The 23,376-nt window shown below is 38.4% G+C and overlaps 1 protein-coding gene across 1 annotated transcript in view; it reads right to left on the bottom strand.

Moving 5' to 3' along the window:
- The window catches only part of LOC107153194 (phospholipid-transporting ATPase IB), a 532,593-nt gene that overhangs the window by 448,014 nt on the left and 61,203 nt on the right, over positions 1-23,376 (bottom strand). The window contains exons 3-10 of the mRNA XM_048801263.1: positions 17,348-17,447; positions 16,774-16,872; positions 15,578-15,623; positions 14,714-14,754; positions 10,202-10,275; positions 7,611-7,680; positions 6,486-6,613; positions 4,884-4,995 (exon numbers count right to left, since the gene is read on the bottom strand). Of these exons, the coding sequence (XP_048657220.1) occupies positions 4,884-4,995; positions 6,486-6,613; positions 7,611-7,680; positions 10,202-10,275; positions 14,714-14,754; positions 15,578-15,623; positions 16,774-16,872; positions 17,348-17,447 (670 nt within the window). The remainder of the gene's footprint in view (positions 1-4,883; positions 4,996-6,485; positions 6,614-7,610; positions 7,681-10,201; positions 10,276-14,713; positions 14,755-15,577; positions 15,624-16,773; positions 16,873-17,347; positions 17,448-23,376) is intronic.

The raw sequence follows: 23,376 nt of genomic DNA on the forward strand, positions 1-23,376 counted from the left end.
TGGGGGGGAACTAGGGATTGAACTCAGGGGCACTCAACCACTGAGCCACATCCTCAGCCCTGTTTTGTATTTCATTTAAAGACAGGGTCTCACTGAGTTGCTTAGCCTCTAGCTTTTGCTTAGGCTATCTTTGAACTGGAGATCCTCCTGCCTCAGACTTCCAAGCCACTGGAATTGTAGGCACATGCCTCTGTGATGGCTGCAAAAGGGCCTTTGCCCATATGATTAAAGTCTTTGAGAGAGGGAGTGTGTCCTGAATTAATTAAATGGGCTCAATCTATAATCACAAGGGTCCTCAGAAGGCAGAGCCTTTCCTGATCATGATCAGAGGGAGAGGTGACAACAGATGGTCAGAGAGCTACAATATCGCTGCCTTAGAAGATGGAGGGAAGGAATCACAAGCCAAAGAAAACAGGCACCTCCAAAGGCTGAAAGGTAAGGGGCAGACACCCACCAGGTCCTGCAGAGAAGAGCAGCCCATATCTTAAGCTCTAGTCCAGTAAGACCTATATCCAACTTCTCACCTACAGAACTGAAACATGGCAACTTTGGGGGTTTATAAGCCACTAAATTTGTGGGAATTTGTTAAGTCGCAATAGGAAAAAAAAATACTGTAATACAAATGGTTGAGGAAACACGGAGGAAAGTAAATCTAGGTGGGAATTAATTATGATAATCCATTCCTGGAGGTGAGGCAATTCCTGCATTAAATCAGAAGGCGCGAACTGGATGGTGTGAGGTGGGTGCTGGAGCTTCAGTCTGCACGTCTCCTTCCGTGAGTTTCAAGCCCTGGCTTTCCACAAGCCAAACTGATTTGCAAAGACTGGGTGACAGGGAAGCTTATAAAGGCATTAACTAACACAGAAATGCATCAAACTTAAGTAAGCACTGTCTTCTATATCCTCAATTTCTCTGATCATTGAAAGAGAGCTAGGATGGAAATGTCTTCAGAAAGAATATAAGTGAAGTTGCAATGTAAAACTAAAATTGTGATGAAAACAAGAGGCAAATCACTCCTAAGATTCAGAGAGAATCTCATGCCATGATGTCACTGAACTCTATTTGAATTCTACCACCAAACCTAGAAATACTGTAATGCTATCGCCATGGCTTTCTTTGGTGGTAGAAGTCGGGGATTGTTATACTTGGGATTTTGAAAAGCTAAGTCCTTTAGGAATCTAAATAACACAGCAGCATTTCTTCTATTTATACTTTTTTTTCCTCTTTCTCTTTAGTTCTCTAAATTATTTGTCCTTTACAGGCTTTTCAAAAAATTCCTTTAGACTCTAAATGGAAATCCATTAGTAAAGGCCAACTTATCATCAATCAAATACCATATAAAGGTCAACTGGTACAACACATCCCCATCTGGTCTCCCAGCAAAAGCCAGCAGGCCCATTCCAAGACTGTTTATCCTAATCTTTTAAAAACTAAATATGATCTTATCATTTTTAATAAACATTCATTGAATGAACAGGAAGGAAAAAAATACAATTAACCTCATTTCTAGGACCCCATTAGTTATTTACTTCTGATCTTTTCCAATGGTTGAACTACAGATAGTTAACAGGGTTAGGAAAATTTATCTTATATCCAACACAACAGAAATGACCCCAAAACATCAGGCTTCAACACCTGCACTTTGTGAAAAGCCAAGCTCTGCTCATTCAGCCCCAAACCCTGAACATCTCTTCTTGGATTGATGAACTTTTAATGCTAAATTCCTAATGGAATCACAAGTTCTATAAAATTCTTTAAAAAAAAATACTGCTACTTTGATGCAATGGAGTTATACGTAGAAACAGGTCAAAATGCTATTTTGAAAACGCTGGATTAAGACATATTTTATTTCTTATTAAAGAAAGTGGGCCACAGAATACTGGCTGAAACAATGACTTCAGAGTTTGCCTGCTTGGATTTAAATCCCAACTCCATCTCTAAGCTTGGGTTACGTATTTATACAATGTGCCTCAGTTTCATCAGCTATAAAATAAGAATAGTGATAGTTCCCTTCCTCATACTGAAGAATAAATGAGTTAATATGTGTGAATTGTTTAGAGTAATGCATGATTTGTTGATACTAATTTTTGCTCTAATTAAGGTGATAATTTCTCTCTTTCCCATTAAATCAACCAACAGAAATGGTAGATTGAAAGATTTCTACATGGAACTACACTAAGCATTAACAGAGGGAACCCTCAACAGTAGAAAGCATTGACCTAAAAATTTAAAGGCAACAACAAAGTGGGGGTGGAGAGAGAAAGGAAGGAAGGAAGAAAAAGAAAAAAGAACCCTAAAGAAATTGAGTTCCTCTCTGTGGTCAAGTACTACAAGTACAGACAAAAAATTGTTATTACACAGACAGGATGGCTTCCAGCTATGTGTGTGATATCATATTCTTTTAAAAGCTCATTATTTTTACTTGTTGATTCAGCCCTAAAGGCACAGATGTTTCTGGGGCTTTCCATCATTCTGTACTTGAGCAATAAGCCTCATCGAGAAGTTTGTCACATTGAGGGGAAAGGAAAGTGCTTCTCCCACTCATGGGCTACAAACTGCATGGGCTCACCTGGTGCACACCTTGCTAGCTAAAGAGATGGTGAGAATGTTTTAAAGTACAAATAACTATTAGACCTTAGCTAGAAAGCTGTATCACCAATATATGATCTAGAAAACAGTACCTTACCCTACAAAGTGACCCAATACTCAAGGAAGCCTGGAGTGTGCTTGGATTTGTGATGTGCACAAGCTGAAAACTAGAATCAGGGCCCTGCCACCCATGATCTCTTTATCACTTCATCACAAAATAATAGGAATAGTGATCTTGGTTATTAGAGTTCCAAGTGCTCGCCAAGGTCACTGTCATTGGGCTACAGAAGTTCAATGCCACTCACTTGGTGGCACAGCAATCAGCTCTTCACCAAGTTAAAGACTTTGCGTACAGACTGCTCAGAAAGCTTTCTAATCAGCCTCTGTGGATAGATGAGGCCCGAGCAGGAGGAGTAAATGGGACACATCTCAGATAGGCGGAACAATCTTGATCCAGCAAGAGTTGTCTTCCAGCAGTTGCCAACTGTTCATTTTTCTACCTGCCATGGAATCCAACACACAGTCTCTGCAAGCATTCCACTGTGCCTTAGTGCCCTACCCTTCTGTGACTGAAACTGCCCTAGGTCCTCCTCCTGCTTCACAAGATCTCCTCCTGCTCCTTGCCTTACCCAGTGGAGGACACACCTTCACTAGGGCCTCCTCCACAGCATAGATACTTCAGCAAAGACTCCCTCCCTTGGCATCTGGAGATAGTTTACTATATGTACATCGAAGACATCGAACACCTTGTAATGCTTCTGGATTTCTATTCCTCTAATGCCACATTAACAAATTCATTTGTAAAACTCACACCAGTTGGCTGCACTATATTCTGCCCTCTCCGGCAGCAGGTCCACTGACCTCTCTCTCCCCCTTTCTCACTGAGGATTTCCGCACCTGGCTCATGGAATTCCATTCTGCCCCAACCTTGCTGTCATCCTACCTTCAAAATCACAGCAACACCAACGACCCATTAATTTAGCCTCTCAGTCCTTTACTGCTCAGTACTGAATGACCATCTACAGCTCTAGCTTAATCTTCCCATTTCCATGGTTCAGCCCCAGGACTCATCACACATAAACACTCAGCTTCAGAGACTCAAAGATGAGTATCCTACACACTTAACCATCTGTCAGGCAACAGCTCCAACAATACTCTTCAACTTTCAGTGAGTGTCTCCACCTTTCTAATCCTAATTCCTTTCCCAGTCTTCACTGATCAATTAGCAGGTGTGGCTCTGGGTCTATCATTCCATTTATTCTAATATTTAATGCTCTTATCCTATCATTTGATCTCAAGGAATGGATCAACACACCAGTCTCCCTTCCCATTATTTAAAACATGTTTCTGCCCAAGAATTATTTGTAGTATCCAGTCAAATGACACCTGAAACCTGGGCATATGATCCTTTTTTATACAAAAAAAACTGTAGGATTTTGTAACAACACATTTTATAACATCTCGTTTTTATAATTCCATACTACTCCTTATTCTACCTGGTTCCCAGAGAGTAAGACTAGACTTTTCATTATTGTATCTATATGGTTTAACATAAGACTTGGTGCACGGTAGTCACCATTTTTTTTTTTAATGAAGAAACATAGCCGAATGTGTGCTTTATAAGTTTCATAAAAGGGCAAACAAGAGGAAAAGTCAATTCTCATTAACAGCTACCACTAGCAAAAAATAATCCCAAATGATACCAAAGGAATGTAAGAAATGACACGAGGGACACTAACTGATGTGGAATTTCAAAAGCTGCCTGATCAAGTGTGTCATAATATAATTTGTGCTATCAATTCACCAATGAGATTTTTTAAAAAAAATTAACAGGGAAAAAGAGCAAATTCTTTTAAATGAATATTTTCCTTTGGTATATGAAGACTAAGCATAAGTTCTTAAATTCAGCTAAATAAAAATCTACTGTGAAATCTAATTAACTGGGATAAAAAGAAGTTGAGAAATAAAAAAAAAAAGGTTAAAGCTAATCCCCACTTAAGTTCAGAAAACAATGTAAGTTAGAATCATTCATCCCTCTTAAATCTAGAAAACAAAGACCATCTGTATTTCAGGCAAGAGGTAACAAATATCTGTTAAGATAAAAATCCAGAAGAAACTACCTAAGGCACTCTCTTTCCTAATTTAGGTTGAAAGACAAACTTGAGCTTCCTAAATGCAATTTCAAACTTTCCACTCAATGAAAACAAAACAAAACAAAAAAGGGGTGGGGGGAAATAAGTAAGAACAAAGACAAACTAAAATTATTATTGTTTTGCAGCACAGAAACATTTTACCTGCATGAGTTTGGTGTCGTGTCCGGTATAAACAACTACGCCAAAGACCCACTGAGTATTTCTAAGCTGTGTACCTCTTAATAAGATCTGGTCAGGCCCAAGGGCAACAGGGCTAAAAGTAAGAAACAACATTGATATTTAATGATAGTCTGACAAGACAAGCTTGAGCTTACCCCTTAAATGTAAACCCACAATAAAGCAAATGCTCCCTTCAGTCAAATTTGATCAATAAATGTTACCTTTGGCTTAATCTACCAAAAAAAGACCCACGAAAATGTCCATTTTATTCACTCATCACTATGGAGAAAGAGGCTGTTATTTTTTCCTATGAAGTTTTAAAGGGAATTATGTCTCTTATAATCCTGTTGTGAAACAAAATACCTAGAAAAGAAAGAGCTAAAATAACAACCAGACGCTTATTCATTTGGAAAACCCAATTTATTTTATAGACTATAATAAGAAAAATAATAAGCAATAAATGTATCATATCAAATTTGTCAAAGATAATGTAATCATCAAATAAAGATATGAGTGATAATTTAAAAATTCAAAAGGGGGCTATGTACACTGGCTACACATATTAAATGACAATCAACAAGCAAGTGCACTTAGTTATCATATTTGCTTTGGGTTGATTACTATGAACAGGTCCTTCCCAGCCATGGGTCTATTGGAAATAAAAAGGAGCACCTGACAGGCTGTGGAGGCACTAATAAGGAGCATGCAGATAAAGGAAGGGCAGCAGATAGAGTCTGCACCCCAACATCTGACCAAGATGACTCTCGGACAATAAAACAAATACCACGAGACAAGGACAACAGAATATAGACAATCCAGCACTGAATATCTATAGAGGAAGAATAACAATTTACTTATTCAATTTTCCAGAAACAAAAGGGGATTGGGGTCCTAGCTCAGAGGTAGAGCACTTCCTTAGCATGTGGGAGGCCCTAGGTGTGATCCACAGCACTGCAAAAATAAAAATTATAAAATACAAACAAATTCCATTTAGAAGAGAGCTAGCAAAAAAAAAAAAAAAAAAAAGGATAAATTTCTCGTACAAGTTTATTGACTGTTAAACAACTCAGGTATCCCTCCTGCTTTTTCTGTTTGTTATAGCTAAAACCTTTTCTTCTGTTCAGCAGGTCACAGGGACATAGGAAGAACAGACCCCTACTATGAACTTCATCTTAGGCCCTTGGGCTCTTGTCAAAAATCACTTCTTGGGGAATGGGGTTGTAGCTCAGTATAGAGCACTTGCCTGGCCACATTCAAGGCGCTGGGTTCGATCCTCAGCACCACATAAAAAATAAATAAATAAATTTATTTATTTTTAAAAATCACTTTTGTTTAAATGGAAGGGAAGTTTTAAACTGATGTTGAAATAGTTTTTCAAGAAAAGCTCAGTTGGGGCTGGGGTTGTAGCTCACTTGGTAAAGAATTTGCCTAAGAATTAAGCTAAATATGGAGAAATCTTATAGTTTTCAAATATTATGAGACTAGGAAACAAACAACTTTTCCAAAGCTTCAGTAACTCTTAGTCACATTATTAAAAAATAATGATAATAATAATAATAATATAATAATAGAGAAAGTTGACACCTTTGCCCATCTAAGTGCAAGGTACCGGTGAAGTCATAGAGGTGACGATTAGGCCCCTCACATTCTATGGTTCCTGTCAATTTCATCAACACCTCCCTCGTCTGCATGTCAGCAGTTTGACTCAATCCCTAAAATTTAAATCAAAAGACAAAAATGAACACTCTTTTCCATGTTTAAGGGACAACATTCAGCATTCTGTCAATCATAAGGCTATAACCAGCCATCTACAATGCAATTATTGAATAAAGCAAATATCAGCCCCTCAAAATCCTTACTGATAGCTGGCAGCTTTTACCACAACAATCTCATGCAAAAGATTTCAGTTTAGCAGAAGGTGAAGATTCCATGCTTAAATAATAACATATTGAAATGACTTTTAGAAAGCGTTCTAACACTGGTCAAGAAAATAAAGTATCCCTTCAATATTTTACACTGCCTAGAACTTGTTAATTCTTTTTTGATTTTTAAAACATTTTATTCTGAACATTTCCAAACATACATAAAAAACAAAATAGTATAATAAACTTCATTAATTCCAAATAGAAAAGAAAATGTCTAAATCTACAGAGAAAAGAAAGATCTGTAGACAGAATTATTGAATTAAACTTTAGTCAGCAGAAAAAGTGTCAATAATACATTAAATATTATTTCTCATGTTAGAATAAAATGTATGGTGAGAATAATTTTATTTAAGGCATGAAAATTTGGGGTATAATATACCGCTCTCCAGAATTAGAATCTCAATTTCAACACAATGTAAATTGAGATACCCAGGGCCTGTCTACTCCATTTGTCCACTAGAGTTGCTGTTCTTTCCATCACCCAGATCAATCTGGCTGAGGATGTCCCCTCTCTTCAGCATCACAGATAGAGAGGCCAGTAAGATACAAAGGAAAACATGATACCCTCCCTCCATGACCTACAACTTAATAAAGTCCACTTTTTCTTGGTCCCTCTCAAAAAATTCCCCTTATAATCAAAGACACATTATTTCCATAGATTTCATTAGGGTTAAGGCCTGTCCTTTGGTGGTTGAACAACTTCTCCACAAAAGACAATGACTGGTACATTTGGGACCAACTGTAACTTGAACATCTATAACATGAGTTATAAAGGTAACTTTACCTGACGTATTTTAAGGTTCGTCTCCCCATCTAGATTAGCTGTTTCGACATAACACATTGCCTGAGGTTCACTAAGGAGAGAAAAAGGAAAAAGAGGGCCACATTTAGTAACATCATCTCCCTAGATTCATAGCTCATCAACTATTATGAAAACCATGTCTGCTGATGAGTCCTTCAAAACACACTGTTATAAACAACCACATTAGTAGTAGTGATTGGTGATAAAGGAAGACACACTCTCCATCTTTGGGGCTCAACAGCAATACAAAGTTGTTTGCCCAAATAATCCACTCTCGCTGGCCCCACATAAGGACCCCCTGGCCTCAAGAAGACAGAAATGACTGAAAGTCAATGAGAAGGAAAGGATGTCACATCAAAAACACATGATGCCCTAAGTAAGACCCAACCACTGGGCTAGGGGAATCCTTAAAGGCTGAGGCTGGGCCTACACCTGACCAAAAGATGTGGCCAGAACAAACACACTTTTTGAGGAAAATGACAGTCACAGAAGTTAGGGAATCAAGGCATAAACTTGACAGACCTTTTTGCTTCCCTGTACTTTCTACTGAGTCAAAAGGCAACTATTTAATCCAATACCTAATTTTTTGTTTATTTATTTATTTTTCTTACATACATGAAAATAGTGGAATGCATTATAATCATAATTATCCATTCACAGCACTGTGGATACCACTGTATTTGGCTGATCTTTGCTCTGAACTTTTATTCATCAATTTTTTGTAACTCAGTATATAAAGTATGTTCACGCCAAATTATGCCATTATACATGAGCTCTCTTATTTTTTTTTTAACATTACAATTCTTAATACACCTTTATACCACAATTTACCATATCTCTGTTTGTATATAAAGTATGTTGACACCAAATTCACCTCTTCATACCTAATTTTAAGGACAGCATCCAAAGAATTAAAATAAGTGTGGCAGATAAAACTCTTACTTCTAACCTTCTGATTTAGGTTAGTTGGCATAGTTAATGGCTAAGAGAATGGACCCTGCAACTCACTAGCTAAATTCAAGTCCCCTAATGCTACCTCGAGGAACTATATGGTCTTGGCAAGTGGTTTAATCTCTCTGTGTCTTGATTGTCCCATGCATGAATGAAGGATATCCAGGGTAGTTGGGAAGATTAAATGACACTTTGTGTTGAGCAGGCTACTCAGCACAAAGTGCACACTCAGGCACATGGAGTATCCTGACGATATGTCAGCTCAGACAAACCATCCCATATTAAAACTAAGTGATCTGAGGGTCACAGACAAGACTCCTAACCCAAACTACCAAGTGATCAAAGCTTTAACATGTCTAAAGAGTTACTCTGTTTCCTACGAATAAGGCCAAACATGAATCCCCCTGTTTACAGTGTTTTTCTCCCTCCATAGGACACTGGCCCTATTTTTAAATTTTTCATCTCTAGCATAAAATGAATGCTAAGGCTCAGAACTTAAAGAATGATCAAATCCAATACAAGAAACACTGTTTGTAATCATAGAAAATGAAAACAGCATGAGGATCTATGAGTCTAGCCACCCATTAATATAGAAGACACAGTTTTTAATATCATAATTTAATCTTAAAATCAAGAATGGAAGTTTATCCTTATGCCGATTTTGACTTTCTTTCTTTGCTATATACTAAAAGAAATTTTTTAAAAAGAGTCTTGTTGTGTTGCCATGGCTGCTCTCAAACTCCTAGTCTCAAGGGATACTCCTTCTTCAGACTTCTAAGTGCTAGAACCACCACTGTATTTGGCTGATGTTTGCTCTGAACTTTTATTCATCAAGCCAAGAGCTGCACTGTTCCATCATGTATATCACTGAGTGATGACACCTTTCTAGCATAAAACTACCTGGAGAACAAGGTAATGCCACTTGAGCAAATGGGGCTTGAATTGTGGATGAATAAAGAGCAAGTAACATCCTCAGGTCATGTCCACACTGAGACAATGCCTGTGTTTCTGTGAACACCTGTTCAAGGGCAGAACTGGGTTCTGCCTGGGCAGACTGTTATCTGTCTGACCCACCAGGAAACTGGTGCTGAAGTGTCTGATATGTGCCCCCTGCATGTTAGGATGTATCACTCCACTGCCCTTGAATCAGTGTACTTATCAATGAGGAGAATACCCTAGAAAGGCCAAGAAGAAGTCAAAACCTGTAAGAAAAAGAATTCAGAAAAAGCCTAAAAGGACAAATGGCAGAAACAAAACCAAGGGTCAAGGCAAGAGAAGGCAATTGAAAAAAGCACAGGTTGGGTATCCTTTATCTAAAATGTTTGGGATTTTCAGATTTTCCAAGTTTGGATCGTTTTGGATTTTGGAATGTTTGTGTGACTGTAACAATTCTGCATCCCTAATCCAAAATTTTGAAATCCAAAATGCTTCAAAATCTCAAACTACAGTTAGCCAATGGAGTACTAACTGGAGAACAGGATAGTGAGAATAGGATGGTAACTCTGGTAATTCACAGGGTAGAAACAGAAAAGATGGCTCAAGAGTTCTACAGTTGTTTTTTTTTATATTTAATTGTTGATAATATTCATTTCAAAAATAATGTGCCCACTAGCACACCTGACCTGGAGGAGAACAGGACCATGTCTGCTGGAAGATACTGTCCATTGAGGACCTTCACGATGTCTCCCACTGCCACCTACAGAAAGGGACAAGGACAGAGAGGCACAAAAGAAAAGAAAGCACAAATGTGAGCAGGGTAGTTAAATAAATGAAGAAGAAAGTTATTATATAACTAAACCATGTCTGGCAACAGCAAAAGGAAAATGCTTCCACACAACCTGGAACACAGTCAGCCCTCCATGTCTGTGGGTTCTGCAGCACTAGATTCAAGCAACTAAGGATCAAAAATTGGCGGGGGGGGGGCTGCCTGTACTTAATATATACATTTTTCTTGTCATTATCTCCTAAGCAGAACTGTATAACACTATTTACATAGCATTTACATTCTACTAGGTCATCTAGAGATGTATATGGGAGGTTTATCTAAAGTATATGGGAGGATGTACTTGTGTTTTATGCAAATGATACACTATTTTAGATCAGAGACTCAAGCATTAGTGGATTGGGGTATCTATGGGGCATCCTGGAACCAATCCTCATGGATACTGAGGGACAACTTGCATCACCATTTCATGAAAAAGAAAAAAAGAAATGGAGAAAAGAGGTGCATCTGAACAATTATAAACATTACATTTTCTTACAATTATCTATTTGTTAACTAGTACTCCAGGATAGGCTATAATAGCCTTCCAAAAGCCTCCTGGGTAAGTGTCTAGAAATCACTTAAATAATTTCAGAAGAAGCACCAACTTAGAAAGACTGTGGGCTTTCCAATCAAGCAAGCACAGGCGCAAGTCCCAAATTCAGAGACACATACTAGTTCTATGATTGTGACAAGCTGCCTCACCTCCCAGGGCTCCAGAACCCTCACTTTTAAAATGGGAAAAGAATACCACTGGCTCTTAAGGTGGCATATACAGCATCTGGCACAAAATTGGTATATGAGTGTAGTCCTACTCAGCATGTGTGTCACTGAATGGACATCGTCAGTGACAAAGTCAAGGGAATTAGAATTCTCTATGACATCTAAAAAGAAGACCAAGTATTACAAAATTGCAAAATGCAAAATGGGTACTTAATGTTTCCTGTTTCCTATTCTAACCATATCATTATTCTTTTAGAAACTTATATGATATAATACTTGTGAAAAATTACTAGATTATAAAAACTAGCAGGTACCCGTTCTATTTTCTTTCAGGGAGGTAGGGGGTGACACAGTGGTAGAGCATTTTCCTAGCTTGTACAAAGACTGGGTGTAATCCCAAACACTGCAAAAACAAAAACTACTATTGAGAGAAGAAACAGTTTTCTGAAAGGTATTCTATTAGTGCTGTGAACTGCTATCAAAGTGTGGGGGGAAGTCTAATTGGTTTAACATAGACAAGGATGGTAAAAATTAATTTTTAGAACCCTGTGCATTTACAGTTAGTACCAAATTCAAAGACATAAATTAGTATTCAATTTAAAGGCAAAAGAAAGGCATATAATTAAAGGATATTCCAAGATAAAGCGAAGTTAAAGAATCGCTGCTACAGAGCTATTTTAACCATCATCAGCACAAAAAGCAAGGGATATTTATGTAAATTTAAAGTACTTTTTAAAACTAAAAATAATCTATTCAGTTTAATTACATAGAAAAATCAGAAGCAGCAATTAACTTGAGAAAACACTAGAAAGAAAAATTAGTCCTTATTTCAAAAAAAATTTTTAAAAAGACTTTTTTTTTCCTAATTCAAAGGGGGAAGACAAGGGAAATTACGGCTTTCTCTCACCTTTATTTCTAAATTTAAATATATATATATATTTTTTTTCTAGTAATCAAGTATTAAGAAGTTTCAGGGCTGGGGATTTAGCTCAGTTGGTAGAGTGCTTGCCTTGCACGCACAAGGCCATGGGTTCAATCCCTAGCACCACAAAAAAAAAAAAGAGAGAGAGAGAGAGAGAAAGAGAGAGAAGTTTCATGTTCATGAGAAACTACTTACCTGGGAATCTGCTTCAAAATGATTTTCTATTTGATATTCTTATACATGATTGCCCCTTGCATATGTGATACTATCTAAAAGAATTAATACAGTGGAAAAGAAACCATTCCAGGCCCCTGAGTTCATTCTAGCCTCACAGGATTCTTCAAGTCTCTTACTGATGAAGGAGGCAAAAAACGCTCTCAGTAGTGACCAGAGCTGTTGAGATCTAGCTGAAGGCTGCCTGTCCAGTTCCACCCCAGGAGCTTGCTGCTTGAGCCTCAACACATTTTGGATTAGAGTTATTGCTTTGGACACCATTGTTCTCTCCCATATCCCTGTGCTCACTCTGAACTATACTAAGTTGTACAGCTGTACCTGGTCCTCCCAAACAACTCAATTTCACACCCTCTTCCTTGAACATCTCTTGAGAAAATCCTTGCCTGACTAGAACCAATCACTCCAGATTAACTGCCCCCTGAAGATGTTCCCAAGGCACCCGCACACGCCCTGGAGAATTCAGCATGCCAACTGTCTCTCCACTATACCAGTTCTTGAGTGTGCACCCCACTTCATCCCCATCAACCTCTTCCCATAAACTTGTTAAAAATGCAAATTCTAGAACCTAGTGTATCACAAAATCTTGGAGGGGGGCCAGATCTGTGTTTGATCAGATTCTGAGGTGATGGAATGCTGGCCAAGTGTTGTGGACCACTGCACAACAAGGGCAGGGGCCATGCTCTATTCTTCCTGGGCAAATGGATCTATAAACAAATAAAATGCATTTTAAATTTAAAATAAAGATGCATGTGGCAAGGTATTCAACAGGTGTGTTGTTGCTGTTGGTATTTTTCTCCCAAAAGTATGTGGGGAAATAGAAATGAGCTTTAAGGAAATTTTGAGGCCATCAACTTCTGAACCCAAAAATCTGTGACCATCACTCCATCTCCCACTGTTTTAAGTAACATCAGACAATCCAGATCCAAATTCCTCTTCACTCTGGCCCCTGTTAGGATTTGTATATGAAGTGTCCCCCAAAAGCTCCTGCGTTAATGAAGGAATGCTCAGAGGTGAAAGGATTGGATCATGACAGCTGTAATCTAATCGATCCACCCTAATTTAAATGAACTAACTGGGTAGTAATTGTAGGCAGGTGGGATACGGCTGGAGAAGGTGGGTCACCGAGGTTGTGCCCTGGAACAGTCCTCTTCCACGCAGCCCCTCACCCCTTCCCTCTCTCTGATTTCTGGCTATGGTGAATGGAGCAGCTGGCCTCCACCACACTCTTTGTGCCATGATGTCCTGCCTCACAGAGCAATGGACTCGGCCAACTCTGTACTGAAATCTCTGAAACCATGAGCTAAAATAAATGTTTCCTCTTTTAAGTTATTCTTGTTAGGTACTTTGGTCACAGTGATAGAAAGCTGAGTAACACAGAGCCTTTTCTGGGGAAGAAAAATAAAGGGGCAATTCCTCAGGGCCGTGGGGACCCTTGACTTCCTAAGCACTAGCAACATTTCTCTCCCCAAAGTCAACAATTTCTAATGTCTTGACCAAGAACTACCACACTTCACTTGCACATGACGGGGAGACCAATGAATGTGGGCAGCACAGGACCTCTAGATGGCTATAAAGGTTAAGGTGTTATGAAAAACACTATAAAGGGGAAATTTCTTTAAAAGGTGGTGGATCTTGTAAAAGTAAGCAAAAGTAAACAAAACCAAAGTGAAGGCTGCAATAACCATATCCTGGTCACTCTTTTCAGATACATAAGACCATAGGACATATTTAAAACATTGTTTGCTAATTGTTTAGCAATAAAAACTATTTTTAGTTGCCCTTCTAAAAAGCTGTTTTCTCTTGAAATCATCCGCTTTGATGAGACTAATGAGAGGACTAATGAGAAGCATCCCTGAAAAACATCTCTGATCCATTAAGAAGGTCCTCTCAACAGACTCACTTAAAAAGTTAATTTTATCAGTTACAAAATATCAAGATAACAGACCAGATTTCTTCTATATTTCCTGTTCATTATTTCAAACAACCAAAGACCACCATTCTCGAACCTTCCCCATGTCATGCTTCCAGGAATATGGTCAAAAATCATTTCTTGCTACCATGAAGTTAAGAGCAGCAACTATTGTTCATGTTCATCTACTCCCACCTCAGAACCAAAACACAGGATGTCCTACTCAAACTCTGTATTTAGTGATAACTCTTTCACCAATAATTATTAGAAATGAGAATCTCAAAGTTTAAAAAAAAAAAACAACTCTAAACATCTGAATTTAGGTCAAGAGAGCAACAGAAAATGTTTCTCACATTGGGTTTAGAAATGCTTTGAAATTTGAGAAATGAAGTTCACAAGTACATTCCAGAAGTGGCCAGAAACAGAGGAAACCCTCATCAGCTCTCAGCAGACCTAATGGAAAAACTTATATAAAATGGAGATGACCTGACCTCAATGAAAACTTTATATTGTGTAATACGAACAATTCACTACAAATCTCTAAATCAACACCTTCCAGTATTATCTTTAAAATTAGTTTTTACCTCTTTCCATACAATGGTATGCCACATACCATTTCTTAGCACTGGAAAAGAAAAAATAAACACTGAGTCAGTTAAGATTGGTGACAATCAAATAAAAGCAGCTTCCTAAAAATCCAAAAGGCTCCTTTTAAACTTCTATTTATTAATTCTAACATATCGTATCCTTTGACAGAAAAACATAACATCATTATCCACAAAAATGGAGCCCCAATCTATATACTCTGTAACATACATACATTTCTGCAAACACATAAATATTTATGTTTATATGTAAGTAAAATCTATTTATGCCAGGTGCAGTGGCACCTGCCTGTAATTCCAGCAGCTCAGGAGGCTGAAGCAGGAAAAGTGCAAGTTCAAAGCCAGCCTCAACAACTTAGTGAGGTTCTGAGCAACTTAGGGAGAAGCTGTCTCCAAAACAAAAATGGGCCAGGAATGTGGCTCAGTAGGTAAGCACCCCTGCTTTAATCCCCGGTACCTACCCTCACTCCTCACCAAAAAAAAAAAAAAAAATCTACTTATATTCCTCCCAGAAGCAGGAAAAAAACAGATGTCAAACACACAATTACAACAACAATAAAAATAACCGCAGCTAAAATAGCAAGACAATTAAAAGTAGAAAAAGGGAGGTAGGGAGAGAGTATAAACCAGGGACATGAATACTTCAATGGATATAAACACAGTCTAGTTCATGATAATTACAACCTTTTCTAAAATCCTAAAATACACAGTCCTTTTCAAATATTAATTATCAGGACTAATATTATTTTTCTAATTTATCTCAGTATCATTAACTACTTACTTAAATGCAGGTCTTAGTCATACAACAATGTAGGAAAAAAATGATAGTCTCTGGTATCTTACCTATTGCTTTCTTCTTGTTAACTGCATTGTCTGCCTTGTGTCGTTTCTGTTACAGAAAGAAACAAATGATTCTTAGATTCAAAAGTTCTAAATGAAAAACTGAAATAACAAACAATAAGGGCAGAACCAGGTGCAGTGGTGCATGTCTGTAATTCCAGGTACTTAGGAGGCTAAGGCAGGATCCCAATTTCAAGATCAGCTTTGGCTGCCAAGCTGGCAGGACATATTTGTAATCCCAGCAACTCAGGAGGCTGAAGCAGGAGGATCACAAGTCCCAGTTCAGCCTCAGCAACTTAGAGAGACCCTAAGCAATTTAATGAGACTTTGTCTCAAAATAATCAATAAAAAGGGTTGGGGATGTGGCTCAGAGGTAGAACACTTGCCTAGCATGTATGAGGCCCTGGGTTTAATGCTCCAAAGGACAAAAAGAAGAGCAAAGTAAGAGGTTTGGAACTGGAGTCAAAGAAATTAACTGCCCCCAGAAACTAATAATTCTAATGCTATAAAAGTCAGCTTAATTATTTTGTGATCTAGTATCATTTACTAAATTTAGATGTGGTCTATTCTGGTATAAATGATGATGTTTTGGTCCTTAACAGTCAACAAGCTCCTTACTTTTCATTTGTTTGCAAACAGACTAGAAGAACAATTCAATAAAATAAACCCAACAACAGACAGCTGGTTTCAATCTCAATTTACATTAATTGATTTACCTATTCCTCAAAAGATGTACATGTGTCTAGGAGGCCAAGTGTGTGCATGTGAGCATGTGAGGAAGAGAGAGGGAGACAGAGAAAGAAAAGAAGAAAGAGTGAGAACAGAAACATGGCTATAGCCAAGGAACTTGGAGATGCCACAGGTTAAAAGTGTGAGAAGAAAGATTCTTGTAAAATTCCCTCAGGTGTATCAAACATAATGCTGCTTTCCTGAACAACACTATAGCGTTTTCTTTGCTATCCAAATTAACAAGCTTTAAAGCAGGAGTTAAGAAACAATAGTGATAAACATCGAAAGCGGTCTAGAAACTGCTCCAGGATCACTTTGTGTATCTAAGACATTGAGTACAAGTTATCTCCCCAAAAAATACTATCACCAGTCTAAAGGCTGGTTAAACTATTGCCTAATTCCCTGTATCGGACATATCATCCAAAGCAGCACATACATTATCAGTTGTAATCCAAAAAGCAAACACTTACAAAATCTTCTACAATCTCTTTGATGCCGGCAATTGTTAAAATAATGATAAATGGCACCAGGGTGGTATATCTTCCTGTTGGAGATACATCTGGAATTTGCTGTAAAAGACCACAAAAGGGAAGTTAGCACATTAAAATCCTCCATGATAAAAGAAAATATGGCACTTACAGCTCACTCTTTCACAGTGCCACTCCATTTCTGTTACACACACACACACACACACAAAAAAAAAAAGATTGCTTTATTTTTAAAACTAGCTACGCATTTTGGATATTTTTTTAAAATTTTACTCAATTGCTAATGTGTTTAAAACACAAGAGTTAAAAATATATCCCCTCAAGAACCATTTTTTCCATGCCTCTTTTACTAACTCAATTATCCTTAAGGCAATACCAAAAGAAGTCTCTCCTTCTACAAAAATCACATTTGTTGATACCATCAATGATTAGATTAGGGAAACAAACTATAGGCAACTATTGTAACACTTTTTCAAGTTAAGGAACCTGTTATCAAAATCTCCTTTTTGCATGTAATTAAGTATGCAAATTTTAAGTACTTTTTAAAAGGCATTACCTGCAATAAGGCAATGAAGAGGAAGAAGGCATTAGCAGCTCTTCTAATCTGCTCATACAAGAATCGAGGTAGAAATGTCAACACGCTGTACTTGGCTGTACTGTAAATGCAAAGAAAAATCCTACCATTAGTTACACATGAAAAGCCTTTTAAAAAAAGAACAAAACAAAAAGTTTTTAAAACTTTACAACCAGTTTGTAAAAACATAATGTTTCAAAACTTGGCTTAAACCAATCAGTTCAAACGAATCCCCCTCTTGTAGTAACCAATCACCCCCCAACTTGTTCCCACCAGTGAAAGTTCTAATCATGTTTTAGAGTTGTTGTTTGATTTTCCTGCGGTGTGTGATGATTTGCTAAGAGATGCTATGATGTATGTGAAGTCCCTGCCTTCCCCAAAGAGTGTATAAAACTGCTGCAAACCCTGGGCTCGGGGCCTCTCAGCATCACCAGTTGCTGTGTGCACGCGGACCGAGCTAGCTCGCAATAAACACCTCTTTGCTGCTTAAAAAAAAACTCAGGACAAGGAAGTTGCAGTTTAGACGTTCTCCTACAGACCTATATTTTATAGAAGGGGACACCTGATCAGAAAATCTCCCAAGGTGATCTTTGTGTTCAAACTTTGATACATACATGCTTGTTTAGTTTTCACATAGTATAAGCAGGGACATCTGCCCCCCCTCATCTAGAAGCCATGAGCCACGTTAGGTACACACATGTACCTAACAGTTCAACGTGTCTGTCTGGATACACACCACTGATATTGTGTGCTGCAACCACACCTAAACAAATTCCATTCCTTCTATGCACCCATTAGTTGTCCACCTTTGCTCACATTTTGCTTCAGTTGAGCCATCCTCTCCCTTCCACCTTACAAGCCTCTCCATGGTTAAAAAGTCTTTCCCATCTTATCCTCCCATGTCTTATATACTCCTTAAATATGACCAAAGTCATAATGACTCTTTATTCTTCAAGCCCACAATATGGTGTTTATCCCTTTGTCATGTAAAGTCTGCTTTGATTCATAAGGTACACCTCTGCATCCTCGGGTTCTGAATCCATGGATTCAACCAACCACTGATTGAAAATATCCAAAAAAAATAAAGTTACATCTGTACAGAACATGCCATTTTTCCTTGTCATTGTTCCCTAAATATTACAGTATAACAGTTATTTACATAGCATTTTCATTGTATTAGATATTATAAGTCATCTAGAAATGATTTAAAGTATAAGGGAAAATGTTATGTAGGTTCAATGCAAATACTATGCCATGTTATATGAAGGACTTAGACATCCACAGATATTGGTATCTGAGGGGGACCCTGAAAGCAATCCTCCACAGATACTGAGAAATGGCTACATCTATTTCTCTAGCTCCAGAACAGATTATGGAAACAGTAAGAATGTTCACTTCATCTCAATATGTTCCTGACACAGAGCACAATACGGTCAATAAACAATGAAATAAACCAAAGTTATAAACTGAGACCCTAAGAGGTAAAATAAACCATAAGTATATAAACTACCTACAGGTTTATTCAAGTACCTACTTAAAAATTAAAAGAAAGAGAGTCAAGTACTTATTTGATGCCTAGATCACTGTCTAAAAGCATGACTCTGAGCCCATCCTTAATTGAAATACATTCTAGCAAGATTATCTAGCAGGTTCCAAATGCACAACAAATTAGAAGCATCAAAAGAGAAGGACAAAGGGCTCAGGAGACAGCATATACCAGGGGCTATTATTAATACTATTATTAATACCTGACATCAACTGGTCCCAGAAAGACAAAATAAAACCAAAGCTGACAACTCAAGAAACACAAACAAACGCCTGAGGCCATATAATGTATCAAGAAATGGCCTCCTGTCACATTTAATGCCACCACCTCAGAGAAGATCTTCCCATGATACAACTGCCTGGCATTTCACGATTCACAGTGATCACAGTTGTCCTTAAAAAAAAAAATCATTGTTGGCCTTCTGCCTAGGTGCTCGAGATGTATGATAAAATATATGAAGATCATTTTCAAAACAATTCAAACTTTAAAAATCCGACCCTTAAAGAGATATCACTTTATTAGCTATAAGTGCTTACATGGATGGAGTCCCTCTTCCCAACAGTATACTGGGATGTTACTGGAAAATTCTGCCAGACAGAATAAACTAGCTAACATTATGCACATCAAAGAGTAGAGAAAACATGCTAAACATGAGAGAGCTCACAGTACAGGAAGTCTTCTTAACTAACACTTAGAGGACAAAGTCAAATGGAACACCCTCCATTCTTGATGGCCATTCTGACCATTGAAATAAAGCAACTAACATCAGCAGGAAAGGAAGCAGGAAAGTTTACACACTCTTAGATAAGACAACAGAAAGTGTTTTGCAAGATAGTTTGAATACAACACTTGAACTTGAGACTCCATTTGCACAGCACACACACATACACACACACACACACACAAACATGTGCACCTATATGCACACATACAGTTGGCACATGGCTCCTTCTAGGTGTGAACATTTTCCTCTTTAGTCAAAGGCTCAGCATGCTTAAGAGACCCACATGTCTCTGAACATTATGAAGGTGGAGAGCTGGTGAGGAAGGAGAGACAGGAAAACAAAAGTGGGGAAGGGAAGTACACACTTACTTTCACTCTACTAGAAGTACAAAATGTTTTCATCTGAGATAGAATCATCATGATCAATAATTGAGAGAAGGGCTGGGGCTGTAGCTCAGTGGCAGAGTGCTTGCCTAGCATGTGTGAGGCACTGGGTTCACTCCTTAGCACTGCATAAAAATAAACAAATAACATAAAGGCGTTCTGTCCATCTATAACTACAAAAAATATTTTTTATATTTTTAAAAATTAAAAAGTATAGATATAATTGAGAGAAAACTCATGCAAGAGAGGGTTACTGTGTAGCATTAAAATAAAATAATTACCCAAATATACATTTGTCCCTCAGTATACAGAGGGGTGTTGGTTCTAGGAACCTCTGCAGAATACCATGAACCAGCTCCCCAGCAAGGACAAGGCTGAAGGTGCAAGGACCCCAGTTTTAGTACTGAGAGTTTAGAGCAGTTCCTGGAGAGGTAAAAATTTCCTGTTTGAATTCAGTACAGCAGTTGAATCTTACACTACAAGATCTTACACTGTAAGAGATAATAAGGTGGGAAATGTAACAAGATGGGAGTGTTAAACTGCAGAATGAAGGCGCTGCCTACCAGGCTGGTTTGTTCACCCTGATGAATCATTAATAAGTCACCCCCAAAAACATTCCCACCCATGCACAAGTCAGCCTCCTTACTCCTGCACAGCTATTCACAGCAAGGAACACACGGCTACATGTGAGGGCGACGCATTGGGCAAGTGCTAGGGCCTGGAAATTGGGGAGAAATGACCCTGTGGAAATAGAACACTTCCTGTGGTTTACTCAGTTTCCCCCTAAATGTCTGTTAGACCACCAGGTGACAGGAAGAATGGTGGTACTCATCACAAATCCATTAACCCATCTATTTACCCATCCATCCATCCATCCCACAGATTTTTTTTTTTTTTTTTTTTTTTTTTTTGCTTTGGAGGAGAGGCATGCTGGGGCTGCACCCAAGACTTCAACATACTAGGCAAGTGCTGTTCCACTGAGCTGCACTCTAGGCCCCCATTCAGCAGATATATGCTGAGCCCCAAATGTGCACTAAGCACTGTGTTGGACTCTGAGATGCTACAGGGAACTGAGTAGTCAAAAATCACACCCTAGTAAGACTGCATCAGGAATGAAAAGGTTGATTCTTTTAAATGAATAAAGCACAGGAGAGGATAGAGAGCAATAAGTAGCATGGAATGAAGCACAGCTTGGATTAAAATATAGCTGGGGGCCAGGGTGCACTTTCAATACCCTGATCAGGGAGTTTCACTGAGAAAGTGTCCTGGAGCTAAACCCTGAGGGAGGCAAAGAAGCAGGAATGATCCACATGGTTGCAGGGAAGAGCTTGCAGAGGGAGGGAACAGCAAGTACCCAAATGCTTAGAAGGGAGAGTTCCCATGTTCCTCCTGTTGGAGGGCTGGGCCAATTTAGGTGAACACATGTGGAAGAGCATGAAGAGCACTGGAATTGAAGAGACAAGGGCAACACCAAGGTCCTAGTAGCTCATGTCCACATGCAGCCTTTTTACCTCCAGGCACAGTAAGCCTCTGGAAGGTTCTAAGGAGAGGACTAGATTTAGCAATTACATCAATTCTGCAAACCCCTCCCATGAGGTCTTGCTCATCAGGGCTGGATCATTTATGTCTATGTTGCACATGCTCCTCCTGGCAACTCTCAGGATTTGGCAAGTATGGGAAACAACTGATTAGAAAATAGGGCCTGGCAAAAATATGGGTCTGGGCCTACCCGACTTCACAAATCACGAAGAACTGCAGAAGTCTGAACTCCAGAATGCAGCAGAAAGCAAGAACCACCCATGATCCTGGAGTCTGATTTTCCAGCAATGAGAAAAACTGAAGTTGTTGTTGTCAACAACAAGTAGAGGCAAATCTAGATTTTAGTAACTGCTCAAAGTGTAAGTTCCCCTTAATACAAGCATCCAGGAACACGGAACTAAACGGGCTTAATACTTATCTTCAAAATGTGAACAGTAAATCCACATCCGCATGTGAATACAGCCAGAAGCCACCCCCCCCCCATTCTCCTGTGCTACATGCAGAAGAACACTTCTTGTATCTGCCCAACAGACAGGAAATATTCAATATTTGCTGAAAGAGCAAAATGACCCTTTTAAGCCTCTCCACAGATGCTGACTTCATGTTCTGGAAGGCCTGCATTCTTCCCAGGTCCCTGTTAAGATACCATTCTTCTTCTCCTCTCAAATATTCACTCTACAAGGAATTTTGAATTGCTGCAAGTTGAAGATAAGAAGATTTACATTAAATATCCTAAGAAGGTTGCTCATGTCTTTATAAATAGCTTAATTCATTTAGCCCTTAGAAGTGCATTAAACCAAAACCACAATTGAGAAGGAGAGCAAGACCGCTAAAAGCAAAGGTCCTCCTCTGTGTTCCTCTGCCGCATCTAAGAATGACAATGTCACCTGCACCTCTGGGAGTCACCCAAGAGGACATCTCAGTGGACAGAAAAGTCCATGGTCTTCCCCATCTAGCACTGACTCCTTTGGCAAACATCCCTCCCAAATCATATTTTGTAAATCTCTTCAAATATACGAATTCCCACCAATAAACAGGGTCCATCAATGTTAGAATGTTAGAATATGATCACCATTCCAGAAATTTTCACATGATTTAATTAAACTCCTGACATCTCATCAGTTATAAATAAAAGGGCAATAAATTCATTTGAGAACATTAAGATTTTATTTTCCAACTTTTTTGTTGTTGTTGTTGTTGTTCAAGTAACCAGAAAACTGTGGGCTTTTTTTCCCCCACATTTTTTATTGGTGATTGTAGCTATACACAATAATGGGATCTGTTGTTACATACATGTACACAATCTAGCAACATAATTTGGCCAAAGCCACTCCCCAGCACCTTCTTCCTCCCTCCTATTATATTCCTATTTCTTAGTTCACAGTAGGACACAATGCCAGCTACTGCCTTATCTCATAGTCTGTTTTCCAGAATGTACTAATTAAACCAGGGCCAGTACTATAAACTCTGTAAATTTTTATAGCTCTTTAATACAGCTCACATAGGCTCCATTCATTATAAAACACATCCATTGAGAAAAAGGGGGTTTATTACTGATTAATTATCTTATAATGCATCTTTGATCATAAGATCCTAAAGCAGAGATTACCCCTCTAATTCCTGTTACATAGTGTGAGTGCCCTGTTGCAATTGATTTCCTAATCTGTTCTATTACTCAATGCATTAATCAAGAAACAACTCTGGATGTGAAATGCTTTACCTCAACACTTCTGTAGAAATATGAGCTCAGAAGAAGATAACATCTTGATCACTGAGAATTCTGCCAGGCAAATAGAGTGTGGATAAGTCTTGGATAACC

This window comes from Marmota marmota, unplaced genomic scaffold (assembly GCF_001458135.2).
Source record: "Marmota marmota marmota unplaced genomic scaffold, marMar, whole genome shotgun sequence".
NCBI lineage: Eukaryota > Metazoa > Chordata > Mammalia > Rodentia > Sciuridae > Marmota > Marmota marmota.